This window comes from Malaya genurostris, chromosome 3 (genome assembly GCF_030247185.1).
Source record: "Malaya genurostris strain Urasoe2022 chromosome 3, Malgen_1.1, whole genome shotgun sequence".
NCBI lineage: Eukaryota > Metazoa > Arthropoda > Insecta > Diptera > Culicidae > Malaya > Malaya genurostris.
The window spans coordinates 136,751,546-136,770,014 of NC_080572.1; the positions used below are offsets into that span (position 1 = coordinate 136,751,546).

Genomic DNA, 18,469 nt, shown 5'->3' on the forward strand with positions numbered 1-18,469 from the left:
CTACAAAGGTAAAAGGCGAATTTCTTTTAGAAAATGACTTGGAAGTTAACTCACACGTCACAATTCACTCTGGATTATACTCAGCAGTAGACTCTCATGTTATAATGCCTATTATGAATCATTCTTCTGAACCATGTAGCGTCTCAATTAGCAACGATATCCTTAAACCAAAAATTAATAACTTTGAAACCATTACGTTAGAGTCAAACAAATCCAAGATTAGGCGAACAAAATCTATATACGATCAACTTAGGACAGAGCATCTTAATGATGATGAAAAAAGGAAACTACTTAAATTAATTTCTCAACACGAAAATATTTTCTTTACGGAAGGCTCAAAACTTTCTTTCACGAGCGCAATAAAACATAATATTAAAACAAAGGATGAAGCACCAGTACATGCCAAGTCCTATAGGTACCCATACTGTCACCGTGAAGAGGTTCAAAGACAAATTGCAAAACTACTCGATCAAGGAATTATCCGTCATTCGGATAGCCCTTGGACTTCCCCGGTATGGATAGTACCAAAAAAATTAGATGCCTCCGGCAAACAAAAATGGCGACTCGTAATCGACTACCGCAAACTAAACGAGAAAACGATTGATGATCGTTATCCGATACCGAACATCACTGATATCCTAGACAAACTAGGAAAGAGTATGTATTTTTCCACGCTCGATATCGCATCTGGGTTTCACCAGGTAGAGGTAGAAGGAAAAGACATCCCAAAAACAGCATTTAGTGTCGAAAATGGGCACTATGAATTTTTAAGGATGCCCTTTGGGTTAAAGAACGCACCATCAACTTTTCAACGTGTGATGGACAATGTTCTTCGCGAGCATATAGGTGTTATCTGTCTAGTGTATATGGATGACATCATTGTCTTTTCCACAAGCCTTACAGAGCACATGGACAGTTTAGCAAAAATTTTCAAAACTTTGCAAAAACACAATCTCAAAGTACAATTGGACAAGAGTGAGTTCTTACAGAAAGAGGTTGCTTTCTTAGGCCACATTGTCACACCGGAAGGTTGCAAACCGAATCCGGACAAAATCAAAATCATTCAAGAATGGCCATTACCTTCGAATGAAAAGAGTTGCGCGGTTTCCTAGGAATTCTAGGGTATTATCGTAAATTCATTACAGACTTCGCAAAAATTGCGAAACCACTCACTAATGCTCTAAGAAAAGGAGAAACAATTTCTCACTCAGAAGAATTTGTTAACGCCTTCGAACACTGTAAAACAATACTAACAGGAAGTAACATTTTGCAGTACCCCGATTTTTCTAAACAATTCATTTTGACTACGGACGCCAGCAATTTTGCAATTGGCGCTGTACTCTCTCAAGGGACTGTCGGAAGCGATAAACCAATAGCTTTTGCCTCCCGAACCCTTAACAAGTCAGAAGAAAAATACTCGGCTATAGAGAAAGAGCTCTTAGCCGTAGTTTGGGCTTGCAAATATTTCCGTCCGTACCTCTACGGAAGGAAATTCACTCTGTACACGGATCATAAGCCACTCACATATGGTCTCAACTTGAAAGACACCAACAATAGACTTGTCCATTGGCGTCTTTCACTGAGCGAATTCGATTATGAAATACGCTACCGCCCGGGTAAATCAAGGTAGATTGCTGATAGACGACTCTGGGCGGGAAATACACAAAGAAAATATTAAAAGAACAAACTAACATAAATCTAATTTCAGGAAAAGAAAATATGGCTTGCGAACAATGGATTCTATTCCTATACACCACCTTCACAATCCTCATTTCATCCCATGCACAATCCATCCAGATTCATGACATTACGAACAACGCAGGAGCGTTGCTTCTTAAAAGGGGGGATGGACGAGTAATTGCAGGATACGACAGATTATTGCATGTGATCGATTTCTCACAACTTGAAATTTCAATATCTATTTTAGAAAATGTAATTAATCAAACTAAGAATTCATCAAGCAGTTTATCAGATATTCTCGAAATGAAACTCAGAGAAGTAAAATTCATTTATAGCACACTAAATTTGCAATCAAACAGATACAGGAGGTCTATCGACTTATTAGGAAGTACAATCAAGTTCATAACAGGTAATCTCGACGCAGAAGATCTGAAAATTATCAATAATAATTTAGATGAATTGCGAAAAACTGGTAATTCTATCGTTAAACAAAACAATAGACAAATCCAAATTAATTCCAAATTTGAAAACAGGCTTAACCTAGTAAACAGAGAAATCAGAAATCACCAAAGCATGTTGAACTCAATTTTAAAAATCGACGATTACATTCTGTCAGAAAACCAAAAAATATCGATAGCTTTTCAATTAGACACATTCCTAGAGAATCTAAAAGCAATAGAATATGCAATTATGTTATCAAAATTAAATATCATAAGTAAATTTCTACTTACACCAAAAGAAATACAAATCATTGTTCAAGAGTTCATAGAGCAGGGCATGAAAATTCAACACTTTGACGACGCTAGCAACTACTTAACGACCACTACATTACATAAAGGCTCAACAATCATTATATGTGTAAACATCCCCAGACTACAACCAATATCCTACGAGAAAGTTATTATTGAACCGTTATCCCGTAACAACCACTCAGTGAAGCTTACGATCTGTGAAAGGAGTCAACTAATGGACATCAGCAACAATGCATGCGAAGCTCCACTACTAAGAGGCCAACCTGGGCAATGCCCGGTATCAGAAAAACCACCATCAATGAATACCAAAACGATAGCTCCAGGAACGCTATTAGTGCAAACCGTTCACCAAGACGTAATCATTAATAGCACCTGCGGCATTAAACCAGAAACGTTGAAAGGAATTCATCTAGTTACGTTTCACAACTGTTCGTTATTCATCAATAATGAGCTTTTTGAGAATTACGAACTACGGTTTGATCAACCATCAATTCTTCCGCTGCAACTTACAAAAATCAGAACGTTGCACGTAGAAAGACACGTAAACCTTTCCGAACTACATAATATCCATTTAGAAAACAGACAACTCATGAAAACTATAGAGTTTGTTTGCGCACATTAACGTTTGTGGTTTGTCGGAATTATGTGCACGAGGAAAATCTGATTCGCGGTGCAACATGAACACACAAATATTTGTACTCAACTCAAATGATTTATTCTGTTCAGTATTATTACAACTGGAATGATGACAATTACTAGGAATTGTCTATCTTGACTAACGTTCACATTTTAACTAGCTGTAGTACTGAGTTGACTGACTCTAGATTCTAGACCGTCCACTGACTAGTTTACTTTCTGAAGAAGAACACACTTGAGGCTACTGATGGTTCAGTTTATATAGGTTGCCTACATTTTTATATGAACACAATTTAACTGTACAGGAAGTGACCGGCATCTGTAATACCTAACTTAGTATGTGTAGAACGCAATAATGAAAGCTACACTTAGTTCCGTAACGTTAACTGCCTGTCGTTATCTCTAAGTCTGTCTGTCATTATTACTAATCGATTTCTGTTGTGTGTACAGTAAAGCTTACTTAAACTGTCTTCTGAGACTTACCTACTTTGGCGTAAACATACCGCCCGCCTTGAAAGACTATGCTTTCAACAAACTCTAATCTGATTTGAGATCTTAAACTATCTGCTCTGTTCCTGTTACAATTGAGAGTGTGTACTACTGTTAACTGGCTTCTGTTATCATATATCTAGAATTATTTCACGAGTTCTATTTGCCTGACTATCCTATACATTGCAAATTCTCTGTAATTTCTATTCACACTAACTTTGGTGTGCTGCTTACTGGTACTCGATGATCCTTTGATGAACCATGGGCGTCGAGGACGGGAAACTTGAATTCGACTCCGTCAACTGCTATGCAGCCGGCGTCGATAAAACAAGACCCGAGCGACTCCGCTGGTTCCATCTCTGGTAATGCTGCTACAATTTCAGATTGTTGACCGAGTCAGAGTGACTCAAACGTTGACCTTGAATAACGATGTAACAAGACCGATGCTGACTGTGTTTTCCGCCGTAAACACACGAAGAAGAATCCGATAACCGAAAAAAAGCTGATGAACGAGATGTTGTTTCTGACGATGAATGAACTGATGATCTCGTTGACTGAAGTCCTATGCAGAACTATTTGGATTGTTGAGAATTTGTTGGCTGAATTTCCTCCGTTGACCTCCTCCACGATACTACTTAAACTGCCGAACGTTCACCTTCTGTATTCGTTCCTTTGACCTCCTCCACACTTCGTAGACTTGATGCCACAATCCGTATCATGACGCAGAGCTACGTCGCTCAGCAAAGTTTCAATGGTGTCACACTTCACACCTGCACTAGGACGGGAACCGGATAAATATCTGCATTTTCCAACTATAAAGCGTACTTAATTTGAGTTATTGTTGGGATGGTAGTTCCGATCACCTTGACCAAAACTGGGCCATCCCTGATTGCTTCGTTGCTGGGACCTCGAAACCACTTCTGTTATGTGGTTATCAATCGCTGAATTGACTGCTGTAGATCGAACTGGCAGAAGAATGCATCGTAGACTCACTGCAGGAGGTGGAGGGGTAGAGTGGCGATGTGCACTCCATTAACTGTAACTTCACTGTTGTTGCTGAATTGCTTCCTAGACCGAGGATGATTTTATGCTGCTGGACTGGTGAGGTAGATGAAAATTTGGAAATATACAACAATCATGAATCATTGACTGGCGACACGCTGTTTGATGTCAGATGACGAATGCTTCCGAAAATATCCTCTCTTCTTGGCTGTCGATTAGCCAAAAAATGCTCCGATGATGTTGACACGCTTTTCGATGTGCTTGGGAACATCCTGTTTGACGTTAATGACGATCTGGGAACCTCAACCATTGTGTCCCGATGTCCTTGAACCGTGCTGATGGTTATTATGTGAAGTAGCTGAAACGTAAGAATCTGTACGAGCACGTTGGCGATTGAAATGAAACAAAATGGATACTTAACTACTGTCAAGTCCCAGCCGGGGGTTCTACGAACCCACCGACGAGGCTTGTGCTCTTTACAGATGCTACAGGAACTGCTCGATTCCCCCGAGCTTGGGCCAGGAACTCGTCTGGCGACTCTTTCTCCCGAGTAAGGACCGGATTCACAACCGGCGACGTATATCTAATGATCGATAAAGTTGATAATCGCCGCAACTGCTTGTGTTGTGACGCTGACAGGATCGCTTTCTCTAAAGTATGCAGGTTGACGCTAACGTAAAGTGCTCCGACTATTACTGGACCGATGAAGCTTCGAGTATCTTGGATACTCCCGATGATATGAGACAACAGTGTCTCTTAGAATTTCAATGTGTTGACGTAATAGTAATCTGTGTTGATTGACGACGAATTTCCTAATAGAACTGTTGGTACCACTGGAATTTTCCTGATGGTTCCTATTACTGTACTGCTGCTGTGTTGCCTTCCGAAAAGCTCCGCTGGTCTCAGTCCCACGGACTGGAATTGCAACATTTCCTCAATGCTGTAATTATCAACAGCTTGCTTGTTGATCCAATAAATACTAAAATGGTATTTAGCATTCGCGAAATTACTGGATCTCAATCCAGCTCTGCTGCTTCACGTAAGCAACAGACTGTAGTGGCTCTGCAAGCCCTGATGGTTGACTGCCGAACTTGGATGAATAGCTTTCAATTTCGATAGGACGATGTTTTGAGTACCTTGGACGTACAGATACTCCCGATGATATAAGACAAGGCTGTCTCTCAGAATTCGAATAACTAATTCGACGTAATGATGAACTGTTGACTGGTGACAAAGTTCCTATTCGCGCTGTTGGTACTACGATGAATTTCGTGAAGGTTCCAATTACTGGACTGCTGCTGTATTGCCTTCCGAAAGGTTCCGCTGGGCTCAGACCCACGGACTGGAATTCCAACGTTTCCTCAATGTTGGAATTATCAACAACTTGTTTGTTGATCCGATGAATACGATGATGTTATGGAGATGCATTCACGAAATTACTGGATCTCAATCCAGCTCTGCTGCTTCACGTAAGCAACAGACTGCAATGGCTCTGTCAGCCCTGATGGTTCACCGTTGAACCTGGTTGAATGGCGCTCAATTCAACCCGAAGTGAATGCACCTGAGATTGGTGAGGACGAATACCATCACCGCTGTAGTACTTCCAGCTGAACTGTCTTTGCTTGGCGAAAATTAGTCTCCCATGCTGGGATGACCTCCGAGAATATCAAAAGCAAATGCTCGGAAAGGATTAAGCTCGTTTTGTGGATAGGACCGAGTGACTTGATGTCGTGAGACCATTTTCATGCTTCAGAATGGTCACTAGGTGCCCGAACAAACCATCATGAGCATGATGATAATCTATAAGCTAATGCATCCCATCGTTCGATGATAGGTGAAGAATGGTGCGATTCATCTGATCGAAAGTATAAATTTGATCGAATAAGATTCCGTACTGCTGTCAGTGGACTGAACAAAGAACTCATTTGATTCGAACGCTCTAAGCGTCATCCGTAGACCCAAGATATGCTTATTCATGGCTCAGATAAGAGGAGAAAATATTCGACGAATTCATGATATTTATTAAACGAAATATAATTCAGCTTGAGTTAACACTCCATGGAGAAAAAACATATAATGGTACTGTTTTCTGTCGACCCTTGTTACTTCGCTGCATGGAGCAGGGTGTGATGTTTTGCATTGCATCGCATACATCGCGATTCCTGTTGGCAGTCCGTCTCGAAATGAACAGCACTGAAGCAGTTTCGACAGATTTTCTTTCTGTCCACAAATTCCAATTTGCTTATTGGTGATAACTTAAAAAACTCCTCACATCGGAATAGAAAATGACGTTCGCTGCAGAAGTGACATAGCGGCGGTACAATTCGAGCAGCCGGATTAGTGCGCCTTGCCGTAGAATCCTTTGTCCGTTCAATTATTACCTTTTTCGTTGAGCGTATTTTCAACAACAAATGAAGATATGTTTCTTCCAATTCGTCATCTGCGTTGTGAACTGTCCCCTTCTCACCGCTTGTACGTGATGCACTCTGCCGCCACCACCTTTCGATTAATTCTGCAGACGACTTCAACCACTCTAACTCCTTGACGGAAGGAGGTCCACAACTTGCAATCTGTTGCGCTATTGCTAATAGCTGTTTGGCTGACTCACGCTGTGCTGCCAGAGCAGCCTTTACTGGACTGATGTGGTCCATTTTATCCCGAAATTCCACACAACCGAACTGCACAATGTTTTGCTGGTTTTGCTTGAGCACGTTTTTTTGATCTCACCGTTTATGTGACAGTTGTTCGAAGTTAATGAAAAACAACAAACCTATTGACTGACGTCTCACTGATGGGCGAAGAATCGGTCTCAATCGGGCGAATATGGAATGCATGTGTACCCAGGGCGGTTAAGTAAAGGTGTACACATTTGATTTTCAATGAGGTGATTCGAACTAGAACTTTATTAGTTTGACTGTGTCTGTGCTTGGATATCGGTTCACTCAGTTAATTTCTTCGCAAGATGGCTGTGCCGCCATTACTGTTCTGCTTGATCACATGTCACACATAAGTTTTACGATGTTTTATATGTAACATAACACTTTTTACACAAATTTGAGTGTTTTAGAATTGCCGTTTTTATCGAGCATAATTAATTTCGCCGCATTTTTGACGGACTCAAAGACACATACAAAACACAGCCTGATACGAGTTGCTGCCAGTTCAGACAACATTTAACTAACTGTATGGAACGACAATGAAGGTCGTTGTGAGGATTGCAATGGCGATTTCACTTTAACATTTCTGCCTTTGCCGTACAGTGACTGTAGGTTCTTCATTTTAAACGTGATCGCGCATGATTTGTAACAATCGATTTGATGTTCACAGAAAGTATAACGAACACGGATGGTACTGATGGCCCGTTTTCATGTTGGCACTGACAGTGATTTTCTGATTCCGCATTTCAACCGGCGCGATAGATTTTCGTTACTTATTCCGACGATCCGGCTCGAAGGACCAAAATGTTTGCGCACATTAACGTTTGTGGTTTGTCGGAATTATGTGCACGAGGAAAATCTGATTCGCGGTGCAACATGAACACACAAATATTTGTACTCAACTCAAATGATTTATTCTGTTCAGTATTATTACAACTGGAATGATGACAATTACTAGGAATTGTCTATCTTGACTAACGTTCACATTTTAACTAGCTGTAGTACTGAGTTGACTGACTCTAGATTCTAGACCGTCCACTGACTAGTTTACTTTCTGAAGAAGAACACACTTGAGGCTACTGATGGTTCAGTTTATATAGGTTGCCTACATTTTTATATGAACACAATTTAACTGTACAGGAAGTGACCGGCATCTGTAATACCTAACTTAGTATGTGTAGAACGCAATAATGAAAGCTACACTTAGTTCCGTAACGTTAACTGCCTGTCGTTATCTCTAAGTCTGTCTGTCATTATTACTAATCGATTTCTGTTGTGTGTAGTAAAGCTTACTTAAACTGTCTTCTGAGACTTACCTACTTTGGCGTAAACAGAGTTCAAATACCGAATCGGATCCATATCATTCGGCACCGTCATCATTCTCACGCTCATACTTTTGGCCATCGGCATCATCAAATACTGGAAATTTACAAAAACAGGAAATTGCTCGGGACGAGCAATACTTATGGGGGAAGCAGTTAAACGCGATACTCCCCAACCAAACTTAACCGGACAACCGATAGAAGCTCCAAGCAATACAGCGAAGTCAGCAACACCGAAGTGGAACGCCAACGAACGCAACCCAACACCGTACGTGACCGGAGGACCATCGTTGCTAGCCGTCAAATCAGCAGTTTAGGGACAAAGACAGGGCTCTTCGATGTATCGAACATTTCATAAAATAAAGCAGTTCTAATTTAGACTTCAATCAATATGTTTGGCTTTTTAAAAATCCTCTTAACGAATTTGAAAACTTAATTTATATATATATATATATATATATATATATATATATATATATATATATATATATATATATATATATATATATATATATATATATATATATATATATATATATATATATATATATATATATATATATATATATATATATATATATATATATATATATATATATATATATATATATATATATATATATATATACCGTTTACTGGTTCAAGACCGCGTAAGGAACCTAATACGCTGCCAATCGATCAATCGTTATCCTGCCCGCAACGTCCACTTGAAGCCCAGGAAGGCACAGGTAGGGTTCCGGATAATTCACCTGGAGAAGTGCTTACATAAAGAGAGCTGCTTTAGATTTGACAGCTGCAATTAGTGGACTGCCAACAATACTGAACTTTGTTACACTGTCGTTACACCGACAAAAGTAGACGAACCCAGAATATCAACGAGAATACCAAAAAAATGTTTGATTTACAGATCCTTTGTACTTAATGAATATAAATTGTTTGAAATAAAATAAGAAATACAACAAAATCATTTTTATTACTACATTATTTCTGCCATACACAACACTGATGAATTTTCAAGAAAAATGTCTATACCTTTCATTGTAAAATAATATGATGGTCATACGAAGAATGTATGATTATTATATGTCATTAGAAATTTCCATACGTGAGTTTTTATGAAATTCAGAAATTTGTAGGTTAATATTCATAGCTTGCTCCTTGATAAAAAATTTTTCGTTCATAGATCAAAACTATGATATTCAATAGAAAATCTTGTGACGAAAAATCAAAGTATTTCGTATTATTTTGAAACGTGTAATATCCTCAGTGTATTTGTCGTTAGCCGATGTTGGTATCGTGCTTTAAAAGGGCACAGTTTTATTTTCAGCTAGCCAATGTTATTCGTATTCCCACCAATCCGTATGTCTCTGACATTACCCACCCGCCTTTTTATTGGTTTAAGGAATAATATCTTAAAAATACTATGTTCAGAGTTTTTACCTCGGCCACTTTCAGGAACTCTCCTACGCGATCCATGCGTGTGAGAAACTTTTTATACAAATCTAAAGCATCTCGACACTGTTTCTTGTTCATGTCAAAATATTTTTCCAGTAAATTGATAATTCCATCATTGTAGCATGCAAATAGCCGAATCAAGTCTCTGAACAATAGCATGAAACATTGATTGATAACGCCTGGAATAAACAAACACTATGAATTCATTTGTGCATAACATAGTCCCATATGGTCAATACTATTCGTTAGATCATTTGCAGTGCAATCAAATTCAAGCAACGAGTCCAGCTGAGCTTGAAGAACTGGTAATGTTTTTAAAAGTTTATCAGCATTCATTACACGAAGAGAACCTTCTTCTTTTCCTCTTTTCAATTTACAAAAATCAAATGCAACGGTACGATAAGAGAGAGCCTTTTCGTTCAAATATTTTGCATAACGACGAATAAATGGTGACATGTCGTATCCTAAAAGAAAGTAATAAATATTAATAACAGTATTGTAAGAATGTGGATCCAAAGCATAAAACGGCCAAATTAGTGTTGTTATCGTAAAACAAAAACTTACCCATTCTTGCTCCAACGGCACCTTTGGGAAGAGAGAAAAATTAAAGATTCACGTTAGTATAACTGTTAACGTCATAAAGCAGATAAGTTATCATATTGTGTCATTGTCTTGGCATAACCATTCCTTTTTTGGAATTTGGCCTTTCTGTTACAACAGACTACGCAGCCGATTCTTAGTGTACAGAATCATTGCATGGCTAGGCTATGGATCCTACTGACACTAAGAAACCTTCCAGGTCGGGACTCGAACATACGACAACTGGCTTGTAAGACCAGTGTCCTATGCATTGAACCGCCAACCCGGGTGTGAGATAAGTTATCATATGCAAAAAAAGAAAAAAAACACAAAAAAAATGCAAAAAGCAATAAGGCGTCTTGCACAAATTACGTCGCACCATTAAAAAAAAACAATTCCCTCCCATAATTAGTCCTTATAGTTTCCTTATATTACATTTTGGTGGGGAAAGGGTTCCAATCAGCTTTTTACAGCCCTGTCCAAAATGTATTGCCCTCCCCGTTAATTTGTATCAGGCCGAATTAGCGCATGCGCGCCATATAAACGCCTCTTTCAATATGAGGAAATTACATTGTTACCCAGCATTTTTTTAATAATGTTGATTTTTTTACCTTTAGTTTTGTTTTAATTTATTTATTTATTTACAATCAACAGACACAATTTGGTCCTAATGATAATTCCTAATAATATTCAGAAAATTTGTACGTATTCTGCTCGTGACACATTAAAATCATATCCAGATGAAACGCGGTTGAACGATCTCTGTAAACCAATAATAGAACCGTTTGCGCCATAGTTGGTACGTCGTATAGGAAGTCGAAGAAAAGCACTGTTGCGGAGAGCTCTGGGTCGCACATTAATATTAATTTCGTTGAGCAAAACGGGACAGTCGATCCTACCGTTGAATATATCTGCTATTATCAAAGCGCGTGATAATTTTCGTCGCACTTGTAATGTGTCGAGACCCATTAATAACCCGCGACTTTCATAACTAGGTAGTTGATGAGGATCAGTCCACGGCAATCGACGAAGAGCGAAGCGAACGAATCTACGCTGTATTCCCTCAATTCTATGAGCACCGTTCAGGTAGCATGGGTTCCAAACTGCCGAGCAATATTCGAGAGTTGAACGAACAAGCGAGCAGTAAAGCGATTTTAGACAGTGTATGTCTGTGAAGTGCTTAGTTATTCTCATTAAGAATCCTAAGCTACGGGAAGCTTTAGCTACAATGTAACTGATGTGATGCTTGAATGTAAGTTGCTCATCGAGATGGACGCCAGGATCCTTAACGCTAGTAGATCTTCCAATCGAGGATCCATCCAGAAAGTATTCGACATGCAATGGCATTTTTCTCCTCGTGAACGTAATGGCCGAGCATTTGTCTGGATTTACAATCATACGGTTAACTTTACACCAATCTGCGAAGATTACCAATTGCCGCTGGAGAAAGGCTACGTCTTCTAAGTTGCGGATGATGTGATAGATCTTGACATCATCAGCAAACGATAAGCGAGGACCTTCCAAGGCAAAATTGACATCATTGAAGTACAGTAAAAATATTAACGGTCCTAGATGACTACCCTGTGGTATTCCGGATGATGCGAGGAACTCTCCGGAAGTATGATCGTCAATTTTAACTGCTAAACGACGACGACTGCAACCAACGAAGAATGTTCGAACTGAATCCAAGTCTGTCCAACTTAGCAACCGTGATGTCGTGGTTGATTATATCGAAAGCGGAGGAAAGATCTGTGTAGATAACGTCCGTTTGTAAACCGTTAGACATTGCATCAAACACATAAGACAAAAACGATAGTAAGTTTGTGGTTGTTGAGCGGTTAGGCATGAAACCGTGTTGAGTATCGACGATATATTGCTTGCAGTGATTGAAAATTGGTGTCAGTATAACCTTTTCGAACAGCTTTGGTATAGCGCTAAGGGAAGTGATACCGCGGTAGTTGTTTATATCCTTTTTATCGCCTTTCTTGTGGACTGGGAACATAAAGGAAGCTTTCCATAAATTGGGGAAAACTTCTGTAGCGAGAGACATTCGAAACAATTTGCAGAGGGGAGCGATTACTCCACGCGAGCACTTTTTAAGAATAACTGCCGGTATTCCATCGGGGCCTGGAGAATTTGAGGCTTTCATTCCTACAATTGCCGTCCGTATTGAGTCTTCGTCAATATTGATGCAGTTCAATGAGTTATTAGACAGGGGAACGTTAAGTGCTGCGGCAGCAATTTGCTGCTGAGTCAGGATTTCATTTGAAAAAACCCTAGAAAACTTTTCCGCAAACATCTGGCAGATTTCCTGTGTGCACGAACCAGTACGATCTCCAAAGCTCATTGACGAGGGCAACCCAAATTCTTTCCTTTGCTCATTCACATGTTTCCAGAAATACCTTGGATTTGATTTCAGTTTTCGTTGTACGTTGTTCAAGTAGTTGGCATGGCAGCGCTTAACGGTTTTCTTGTACAACTGATTTATCTGCACGTAGTGATTACGCAGAGAAAATCCTCCATGTTTAGAATACCTCTTTAGAGCGGCTCTTTTGGTCGTTTTCAGATGTCTCGCTTCCGCAGTCAGCCAGGCAGGATGCCGGGTCTGCCGTCTCGATCGTTTCGGTACATAGTAGTCGATTGCGTAGCTCATAACATTAGAAAACGTCTGCACAGCAGCATTGACATCATCGTTGTCGAGAACTTCATCCCAGTCGATTTGCGTCAAGAAGTCGGTCATATTGGTGTAGTCGGTTCTACTAAAATTATAGCAGATGATGTCCGTTGGAATGCAGGCGTTCTGTAAGCGATTTGAATCGAGCACAATATGTAGTGGAGGATGATGACGAACGGAATTGACCAGAGGGAACGGTGAAGCACTAATCTTTGGTGCAACATCTTCTCTACTTGAAAAGCAAAGATCCAACATCCGGTTATTTTCATTAACGACAGGATTCGACTGTCGAAGAAGGTTGAGGTTGTAGCCGTCGAGCATGGTTGTAATGCCAATGTGGAAAGTGGAGAGCGCCGGATCAGGAAAGAAGAAACCACCGGAACTTGTTTGCCATTTTATGCTGGAAAAGTTGAAGTCTCCCACAATCAAGATTTCATCTACGGGTAGTACATGAGTGGAAGTAATTTCTTGCAACGACTGTATGTGTGCATCGATTAGCGGTAGATCGCGGCATCGGTCCGGAGGAAGATATATCACACAAAGGTAGAGGGAAAAATTGACCAGTTTCAAACGCACCCAAACCTGCTCGACGCATTTACCAGATGCGGTTTCGATCAGTTGCGCCTTCAAACGACGATGCACTGCGATAAGCACCCCGCCTCCAATAGTTTTTGAGTTATTGAAGGGGCTGCGATCGGTACGGAAGACTTCGTAGTTGGATCCAAAACCTTGAACGGAGAGCGTACAATCACTGAGCCACGTCTCCGAAAGAGCGATGATGTCGAAGCAATCATCCGAACAAGCCAGCAAATAGTCGGTGATGTGCATGTTCATGCCTCCAACGTTCTGGTAGTACAAGTGCAGCGGTTGACTAGATTGATCGTGCGATGGATAACTGCAAACGACGGGAAGTGAATCAACGCCAGAATCGTTTGAGACTGAATTGTACTTGCCGTCTGAGATGGTTTGGAAGACCCCTTCCGCGTTCCCACTCACAGGGCCGGGAAGACTGATGACCGCTGGCTGCAATAGCTCGACTGTGGGGAACGTATCAGGGGCTTCCATGGTGCGAACATCTGTGCATCCCGGTATCCGATTCAAAGCGAGAGGAGGACATCTATAAGTGCGAGAGAGATCAGCACTTGGAAAGGACGGAATATGCAAATACTTGCCGAGATGAGACATTTGGAAGACTCTTTCACCACACCCACGCACGGGACCAGGACGACTGGAGAACGCTGGCTGCTGTGGCACGACTGTGGCGGGGGGTTCGAGAGCTTCCAAAATATCAACTTCAGTGCGTCCCGGTGTGGTTCCATTGTACTCTCATAACGTTTGCCGGGGCGGTGTTCTCATCAAACGGAGCGGGCTGGGTGTTACTTCGTCTACATTCATAACGGTGCTGCATCCATTTTCGTCGGGAATCGGTGGAGAAATATCGATTGGAGGATACCAGATGTTTTGCTTTTTGTTGTCTTCGAACTCGCGAAACAAAACACCTTGTGGCCAGGTGTCGGGATTAAGAGCCGCTTCCCGAAATTTGGGCAGTATCCCAACTTTGAAGGAGACAAAGTTCAGAGTATTTACGTCGACATCTTTTTTCACCAGCGGGATGACCGTGACATCTTCGCTGCACTGTAAACCATCTTTTGTTAGCTGCGAAACCATCTCCTTACTAACGCTGGGGTGAAAACGTGACAAGTAAATCCATACGAGGGAGCAGGGCGTTGGAACTGTGGCGATATTACAGTTATCCGATGGTTTCCGGCAACCTTCCAAGGTTTTACTTGGCTCAGAACTATCTTCCCGACGACGCTTCGCATTGGGACCAAATCCGTCGGGCTTCGGCGGCAGCGGCGACGAAACAGGCACTTTGCGCGAGAGACGAGATATTTGCTGGCTATTCTTTTTAATTTCGGCCTTCAGCTCAGCAAAAATCGATTCTGTTCTCTCTGCGATAGATGCAAATGCGCTTCCAAACGAAGAAACCGAGTCGCGGAAACGAGCAAGTTTGATCAGTTTACAACACTCATCGCATATCCAAAACAGGTTGGGATTTTCGTCCAAAACTTTCAGAAACGGCTTGTTGAGTTTTGCGCATTTCATATGTACCAAATGATGGCAAAAACCTGAACACTCAACAAAATCTTCCTCCGATTTTACAGTTTTGGCACAACGATCACAAGCATTAGCCATAGTGAACAAATCTCAGGATGCCAACAGTGAAATTCAGATGGCGCTTCGGTCGGGTGAGAAAGAGCGTGAAACTGAGTATCTTGATAAAACGATATCTTCGATAGGCGTCACTTCGCGATACGATAGCGAAAGAGCGGCAACGAAACTGACCGAAAAACACCACAAATTATCTTCACTTCACCACGACACAAAAAACTGTCCAATTCTTATCGAGACTACGAGTAACGCAGGAAATAGAAACGAATAAAAACCACTATAAATCAATAAAAAGTGCTAGTGCGTCGATCACACAAACAATGGCGGTACGTTGTTTACAAACTTAATGTTAATGTGTTACCTTATCCTCCATTGTTCAATTCAACTGAGTTTCGTTGTATTTCGATATCTCTTCTTCTTTTTCTCTTCCTTCTTTCTTTTTTCCTTTTCCTTCTTTTTTTTGATGCGCTGCTCTGGACGAGTATGGTATTTTTTATCCTTTCTTCTTCCTTCCTTCCTTCTTTTTTTATTCCTTTCTTTCTTCTTCATTCCATTCTGTTCTCTCCTCTTGTTCTGTTCAGTTCTAGAAGCGCTTCTGCTTCATCTGATTCTTTCTCTCATTGTCGGCGTGTCATGCAAGCAAGATAGAGAAATCAAGGGTTAGTGTACTGTATATTCATTATGTGTGTTTTGCCACTCAGAAAGGTTCAACGGATAAGGAAATGTAAACATGACGCTAACGCTCAGTGATATTTGACTATTACGAAATATAATTTTACTCTTTAATTATTTAGCTATCACCCCTAGAACATGTTTCCATTTCATTATCTTCGATTGTTCATTATCTGTGTTTACCATAAACTCAGGCTTTTTGAGCAGCAAGTAAACCTAGACTCCCAATCGAAATGTATCACTACCAATTTGATACAACGCACTCAAAGGAACGGTAAAATGTATATTGTACAAACACACAAAAACACATACATACACACACAGTTATACACATTCACACATGCATACATACCCACATGTATTCCACACATTACAACATTGAGTTACTATTTCTACTCTAATAGATCCTAACTAAAACTAGTGTGCCAATAGCCATCTCATTAGTGGAGTCACCATGGTATTTTAGCGATAACTCGACTTTTAATAAATGAATTGTGATAAAACCGAATGCAATGTCTTTGCCTCTTCTCTAAGAAGCAATAACACATAGTAGTAGCTCGGAAATGGTTCAATATTGCTGTTTTAGCAAAGCATAATGTTCCAAATTTCATGTTACTTCTGAAGTTAATCTATCAAACAGAGATAACAGATGTCACTATAACAAATGGTTATCGTATATGAAATGACTAATGGATTTGAGATGAATGGGGGAACCGTTACTCAATTTCTAACTCTTCTTATGGTCGATCGCTAATCCTGAGCTGAAACACTTCACTCACACATCATCGAACCCATCAGGTCCCAAACGATACATCCTCACAATACAAACTGGATGAACATCGTTTGACAGCTATCAGTGGTTTGTCTATTAGTTAAGTTATTATTATTTCGTTCTATTCTACAATATTCTACCTCATTTCACAGTAGTCCATTGTACACAAACCACCAATAAACGTCATATATGGACTCGATTCACCGTTGTCATCGTGTGAAACCCAATTGGGATACGTTCACTCCACTTAACTTCCACTTCACACTGATAATAGGGACCGGTAGTATGAAAATAAAACATAAAAAGAGCTCAGTTAAGCGCTACCGGCCTCTCCAACCCCGGATGTTGGAGCGTAATGCAATCAACATCTTATTCACTCACAATCGAAAGGTATCGCAATATACGGTTTGATACAACGCATACATACATACATGTATAAATTTATACAGGCACCAAGGCATACTGACATACACACATACATACACACATACATACATACATACACACACATGTGTACATACATATACATATATACAAATATGTATTTCACACGCAAACATTGTAACATTGATTTACTATTTCTATTCTAATAGATTTCAACTAAATTCATTGTGCCAATAGTCATTTCATTAATAGAGTCACCATATTATTCTACCGATTACTCGACTTTCAATAAATGAATTGTGATGAAATCAAATACAAAATCTTTGCTTCATCTCTGATAAGCAATACCGCATAAAAGTAGTTCAGAATATGTACGATATTGCTGTTATAGCGACGCGAAATACTTCTAATTTCATTTTACTCTCGAAGTCAATCTAACGAACAAACACAACAGATCTCGCTCTAACTAATGGTTTTCATACATGAAATGACTAATGGATTTGAGATGAATGGAGGTGCCGTCACCCAATTTCTATCTCTTCTATTGGTCGATCGTTGGTCCTGAGCTGAAACGGTGGCCTTTATTACCGTTCTTGCATTCCACTTCACTTACACTTCACTCACATATCACCTCATCCATCAGATCCCACACGAGCACAACACAACCTCACAGAATAAACGTCAAAGATGAACTTAATTCACCATTCAACTATTCCGTTATCGTGTGAAACCTGACTGGGGTACGTTCATTTCACTTAATTTCCACTTCACACTGGTAATAAGGGCCGGTAGTATGAAAATGAAACATAAAAAAGAGCTCAGTTAAGCCCTACCGGCCTCTCCAACCCCGGATGTTGGAGCGTATTGCAATCAACATCTTATTCAAATAAGCTCAATAATTAAACTAAAAGTTATAACACATATTTATATTAAATTGTAACAATAATTAATCGTATCTGATGATGTTTGCAATACCGTCAAGCCCATCAACCACGGGAGGGTCAATTCCCTCCCATAATTAGTCACAATTATTCTACAAAAAGCGAACAGTAGAGATTTTCATGTGTTCTCCTTTTGCGTTAAGCCTCGAATAAGAGTTTTCTAGCTATTCGCACTCAACAATTTCGGGATTGGATCCAAACAAAACCCATTGGCAATTATGATTAATTTCGGTTGATAATGATGATGATTGTGCTTATAATTGTATAATTAATTCCACCCCG

The 18,469-nt window shown here is 40.1% G+C and overlaps 2 protein-coding genes across 2 annotated transcripts in view; both read right to left on the reverse strand.

Annotated features, from left to right (window-relative positions):
* The window catches only part of LOC131439201 (uncharacterized), a 600,687-nt gene that overhangs the window by 310,239 nt on the left and 271,979 nt on the right, over positions 1 to 18,469 (reverse strand). The gene's annotated exons all lie outside the window — the stretch shown is intronic.
* On the reverse strand, positions 14,573 to 15,442 carry LOC131433992 (uncharacterized). The gene has a single exon (XM_058600612.1). It carries the CDS (start codon positions 15,440 to 15,442, stop codon positions 14,573 to 14,575), a length of 870 nt encoding a protein of 289 aa, XP_058456595.1.